Source organism: Notothenia coriiceps, unplaced genomic scaffold (genome assembly GCF_000735185.1).
Source record: "Notothenia coriiceps isolate Sejong01 unplaced genomic scaffold, NC01 NC01_scaffold00014795, whole genome shotgun sequence".
NCBI lineage: Eukaryota > Metazoa > Chordata > Actinopteri > Perciformes > Nototheniidae > Notothenia > Notothenia coriiceps.
This window is the reverse complement of record NW_011347496.1, coordinates 1,292-7,300: the sequence shown is the minus strand read 5'-3', so window position 1 is coordinate 7,300 and position 6,009 is coordinate 1,292. Positions and strand designations below refer to the sequence as shown.

Here is a 6,009-nt window from a genome sequence, read left to right as displayed (position 1 = left end):
GCTATCAGAATACTTTCTTTAACCCGGGGGAAATTGGGTTTGTAGCTATTTTTTAATATAACATAAATAAAAGATGAATAAATATTTTCTTTTTTTAATACAAATATTTAAATAAACACGAAAAAGTAAGTATAAAAAGATAAAATTAAATAAAAAGATGAAATATAAGAAATTAAATATATAAAAAATTAAAGTAAGAATGTGCGATAAAATATACAAAATTATATACAAAATAAATATAAATAAATAAATACAATTAAAGTTAAAAACAAATGATAATAAAATTCAAAATTCAAAAATTCAAAAAATTCAAATTCGAAATTCAAATACAATTCAAATGTAATATTAAATTAACATAAAATAACAAAAGTAAAATAAATGTAAAATATAAACATAAGAAGTTATTTGTAAGTCACATTATGATGTAATTAAAAATCATAAATCCATCACTTTATACAGAACTTCTTGGTTTAATATTTACTTTTAGAGGGAAGGTGTGGTTTGGACCTTAATAATTAATCTACCCGACAACAAGAGGCGGCTTCAATAAGTAAATACAAACGAGCTCGAGCTTCGTCACTCCACTTGATGAAAGTGAATCGCCCCTCTTGAAGCAATTCATTCATTTCTAAATCAATAACATCCATTTCACTTCCAGGTTCAAAAGACGGCGGGCGGGAGATGAAAGCGGAGCGGGAAACAAAGACAGAATAAATCAATGGCTGACTCCTGTGCGCTAACGCAGACGGATGTGTTGTCGTTGAATAAAAGATCAAACGAGACACGGGGAATAATTGGAAGGCTCGTTAAGTGATGGATGCAATTTAAAAACAGAAGTAAGCACATGACCTTCTTCACAGCAAGGTGATGGATGGAGAGAATGGAGTGTGTGTGTGTGTGTGTGTGTGTGTGTGTGTGTGTGTGTGAGTGACCTTTTTCTCCGTGGTGATGTACAGGTGTTGCAGCCCGGTATCGAACAGCAGGTTTTTGTTGACTTTCTCCCCGGTGACGTCGACCGGCGCCCGACCGTAAACCTCGGGGTGAGCGGACAGATGTACCTTCAGCACCTGCAGGGAAAGCACACACACACACACACACACACACACACACACACACACACACACACACACACACACACACACACACACACACACACACACACACACACACACACACACACACACACACACAATTAAAAAATATATATAAGTAAAAATTGAATATAAAATAATATTCTAAAAAATAAATACGTAATGAAAATGTAAACAAAATGAAATAAAATCTGTAAAAAAAAAAAACATAATAATAATATAATACTAATCACCAAATAATATCTTCAACATAATGGCTTTAAAAACATAATAGAAAAGTTCATACACAATAAAAAAAATCATTCATCATCGTTTAGTTAAGATTAAATAACTGTTGAGTTTAAACAGGTATCAATTAACTAAATATATAAATTATATTTCTAGTTTCTAGTTAATACCATAAGGAAACGTTAATGTCTAAGATAAATAATTAAACGGTTGTTAAATTGCAAAGACACACACCTTATGGTTAAAGCAACATAAGGAAGTAAGTAATGGTAAATAAAGCCAGTCTCACCTCTCCAGTGGAGGTGCCGAGGAACGCCACAGCGTGCGTCATCTCCACGGCTACAGCCACGGCGGTCATGTGACCTTTACGAGCCAACGGGGGATCAGACGTCAGGGCGAACTCCGCCTTACTGGCCAATGGGGAGGGCAGGAACTCAGCTCCACATCCATACTTGAGCGTCATGTTGATCTGAAGGAGCAGAGCAGGAGTCAGTGCTGAAACACTCAGATTATCCGTCTTTCTATCAGGTAAAGGTGAAGTGTTCTCACATGGTTTTTGCTGCTGCACAGCTCCTCAGATTTGGATGAGTACGGTGAATATACGGCGCCCTTTTCGTTGATGATGCCGTTGTGGCTGTAGCACGCTCCGATTATCTCCACCAGCCTTTTGTTGATGGAGCGCAGCGGATACATGCCTTAAAAAAACAAGAGAAACAACATTTACACTCAAATATTAAACATCTGAGGCCGTGTTGTCTGTTATTCGGACAATTAAAATGTTAAAATCAAAGCGCAAATACTGAAAATCCTCCCTTTTTACAGTTTATTTTGATGTAAGTCAAATGTGATAACGCTATTGTGTAAGGACGACATAAATATGGGAATATTGGGGATTTGTATTTGAATAAATCACGCTAAACATAACGATATTTACAGATGTGTGTGACCATACTACTGCAGCACCGAGTATACTGTAGGAGAAATGAAACGCCATCATGTTCTGCAGAGCCACTCAGAATAAAAAAACGCAAATTATAGTATTATAATTCGTACCTTAAAGAATGGCAACTAATTAAAATGGTGGATAACGGTTGCTTTTGGTACAAATATGGTATTTTGGTGATAAAAAGTCAGAAAATGTGTTATTTGATCCCCTTAATACTGAAGATGTAGTCTTTTTTTGGTGCAACATCCTTTAAATCAGTGGTTCTCAACTGGTCAGGCTTCGGGACCCACTTCCGGCAACAATCTTGATTTTGATTGGCCAGAACACTCGAAAAAACATCGGCAAAGGTGTTTTATTGAGAAGATGATCACTACGTGACAGAAGCTTTCAAAACCGTTTATGGTCTCCGGTACTTCCAGTCCAACGCCTACTGCATGCACAGCGTTAGAACATCGGGCCTTCAAAATAAAAGTTAGATTTTTTCCCAAAAATGAAAAAAAAAAAAAAATCGTTTTTTTCAAAAAATGTTTCTTCACTCACAAATCTGCGACCCACTCGAAACGGGTCCGCGACCCACCAGTTGAGAACCACTGCTTTAAATTATGCCTTCTTATCTTTGCTACCAGACAAACAAACCAAATTGAACACCAGGAACATATTTGCAACAAAAACATTTCCCAAATTGGGATTAATAAAGTACATTTGATCTTATTTCAGCTTCACGATGAGACTCACACATGGCGGAGGTGGAGGGGTCTTCGTCGGAGGTGAAGGTGACGAACAGGACATTGTCGGAGGCTGAAACGCTTCCATACTGTCCCGACGCCGTCATATTCTGAGCCAACGCGTCTCCTGGAGCTGTGACGTACGCAGCCTGCGAACAAAGACCAGGATAAAAAATATGTTAGAGATTAATACTGAAATGATGTACAATACATTCGAGCGATTCCAGGTTTAAGAGCATTTTAAATCGGCATGATATTGATATTTAGGGGTGAGGTATCAAGTAATCACTGTAAGACAAAATAATGCCATGTAAAAATTCCATGTGGAATGCTGCCCTTTCCTAACAAAATGCTAAAGTGGCATTTCTATTAATTATTCATTCATAATTTTCTTTATTTAATTACTGATTCTACATTTCTTTTGCTTTTACTTCACATCTTTTTTTTTTTAAAGATGTATGAACTTGTTTTGAGCATCAGGACTGTTTGAGGCATATGATAGCTATGTGATTAACATGATGATTCAGCCTCTATGGAGAGAGACATATGACAAGCATGATCATTTCTGACGTGGAGCTAATCTGAAGTAAACATTGAATACTGCTTTCTATTCCTCCATCTTGTGACTGTGTAACTCCCTCTCTTGGATATCAGCATGTGAAGGACACTGTTCAGGAACTAGTTGATGCTCTGTATGTGATGACTACTTCCATTCTGGAGAGGATCACAGATACATGGATCCTGAGATTCAAGCTCAAGCCGGGGACCAGGGATTATTAACATTTTGAGATTTTTGAGAAAAAGTCAGATTTTGAGAAAAAGTCTGGATTTTGAGAAAAAGTCTGAATTTTGAGAAAAATATATAATTTTTGAGATTTTGAGAAAAAGTCTGGATTTTGAGAAAAAGTCTGGATTTTGAGAAAAATATATAATTTTGAAATTTTGAGATAAAGTCTGGATTTTGAGAAAAATATATAATTTTTTTGAGATTTTGAGAAGTCCGATTTTTGAGAAAAAGTCCGATTTTTCAGAGAAAGACAAACATTTTAGAAAAATTCCAAATCTTTTGAAAAATTCTGAATTTTGAGAGAAAGTCAAATTTTTTTCAGAATTTTAGAAAAATGCAGAACTTTTTTTAAAATTTAGAATTTGGAGAGAAAGTGAAAATGTTGAGATTTTTAGAGAAAGTCAGAATTCATAGAAAAATTCGTCATTATTTTGAGAGAAACTCATAATGTTGAGAAACTCGTAATTTTTTAGAAAAAGTCAGAATTTAAAGTTTTTTATTGAAAAATTTCAGATTATTTTTGAAAAAGTCAGAATTTTGAGATTTTCAGAAAAAAGCCAACATTTCGAGAAAAAACCCGCTATTCCTCCAACTAGTGACTGTGTAACTCCCTCTCTTGGATATCAGCATGTGAAGGACACTGTTCAGGAACTAGTTGATGCTCTGTATGTGATGACTACTTCCATTCTGGAGAGGATCACAGATACATGGATCCTGAGATTCAAGCTCAAGCCGGGGACCAGTGAGATTTAAAAACAGCTTAAAATATCCCAAATTTCCAAATGTGTTTCCATGTGTTTCCTATAATAAAGTTGTTTACCTGCGCCTTGTTGTACTTGTTGCCGTGGCTACAGTTGAGCTGCAGCTCGGTGTAGGAGTAGTATCCGTGATCGTCTTCACACATCCTGGAGACGAAGGTGAAGTTCTTCGTGTCCTGGACTCCCAGCGTTCTGGAGAACAGGAAGTAGACGAAGCCGTCATCTTTGAAGGCGAATCGGAAGTCGTGAAGATATCGAAGAACGAAAGGATTCGCCTGAACCGCCGACGCCTCGATGATCGAGTCGAAAACAACCCAGTCCCCGACATCCTGAAGGATCCGAGTAGAAATCAGCTTCGTACTGTCATGGCTGCCGTAGCCTTTACCAACCTGATGAAGAGGAGGAGGAGGAGGGAGAGGAAGAGGAGGAGGAGGAAGAGGAGGAGAAATTACACTTTATATTCTTGTTTGAATTTTGTCAATAATACAGGAACAGCACAGGTCAACCGCTTATGTGTTGGAGCGCTAGCCAATAGGGTGCGAGTGTTACAAAGTGATGTCACTATGTTCCGGAACCTTGGGATTTTTGCCTTTGCAGGCCATTTACATGCACTAAAAACCAATATCACACACTACAGGAAAGGGAAAACCCCCACAAAAAGCATCATAGAACCTCTCGCACTAAAAGTAAATTCTAAAATGAAGGTCTCCTATCGCCTACCAGGAAGACGGTGAAGTTATCCTTTTCTTTGGGGGAGTTATCCTTTTCTTTGGTGAAGTGTGACATCACTCCCACCACGGAGACGCTCTCCTCGGCGCTCGCCACGTACGACTTCTCTCCCTTGGAGTCGCTGAAGTAGATTAGCTGCTGCACGTCGCTCAGGTTCCTCAGAGAGCAGATTCCCCGGTAGACGCTGCCGCACACCACCAGCATGTCACTGCCCTCCTGCACCAGGATCAGCTTGTTGTGGTTGTCCGTGTCCACCGCCTCCTCGCAGGCGTCCGTGACGGGAGGCGTGCACTGCCGGTTGTCCCGTTTCGGACCCGTTTCTGTGTCGGCTTCAAGCTGCAGATCTGGGGCCAGCTGGTACAGGTGGTTCACGGCGCCAACGTAGAGGCGGCCAGATCGAGGGTCTGTTACCACGTTGTTGATGAGCGTGTCCGAGGAGAAGGAGTCCACGTTTTTACTATAAGAGGGGAGGATTGTTGCTAGGGACAAGAGGGCAAACTGCCACGACCTCCAACGCTCCATCACGTCTGCAGGGAACACAGAAACAACTTTTTTTAATGCTTTTGGTATCAATCAATGTTCATGGCTACTGCCTGAGATCGAATGCTGTGGTTGTATTAAATGCCAACAGCTAGGACTGTCTTAGGGAATACAGCTTTTAGATGCGCAGCTCCGCTAACTTGGAACAGTCTGCAAAAGGAATGGAAGTTGAGCAGTTTGGTCCATTACATGTTTTTAAACAAGG

The 6,009-nt window shown here is 39.1% G+C and overlaps 1 protein-coding gene across 1 annotated transcript; it reads right to left on the bottom strand.

Moving 5' to 3' along the window:
• Nucleotides 1-932: 932 nt before the first annotated feature.
• On the bottom strand, nt 933-5,790 carry LOC104948656 (plexin-B2-like; the record flags this gene model as incomplete). The annotated part of the gene is made up of 6 exons (XM_010774865.1): nt 5,256-5,790; nt 4,598-4,924; nt 3,001-3,139; nt 1,869-2,014; nt 1,609-1,788; nt 933-1,067 (listed from the first exon to the last, which is right to left on the bottom strand). Coding segments are annotated over exons 1-6 (1,458 nt in total), but the record flags the coding sequence as incomplete, so codon positions are not given.
• Nucleotides 5,791-6,009: the final 219 nt, after the last annotated feature.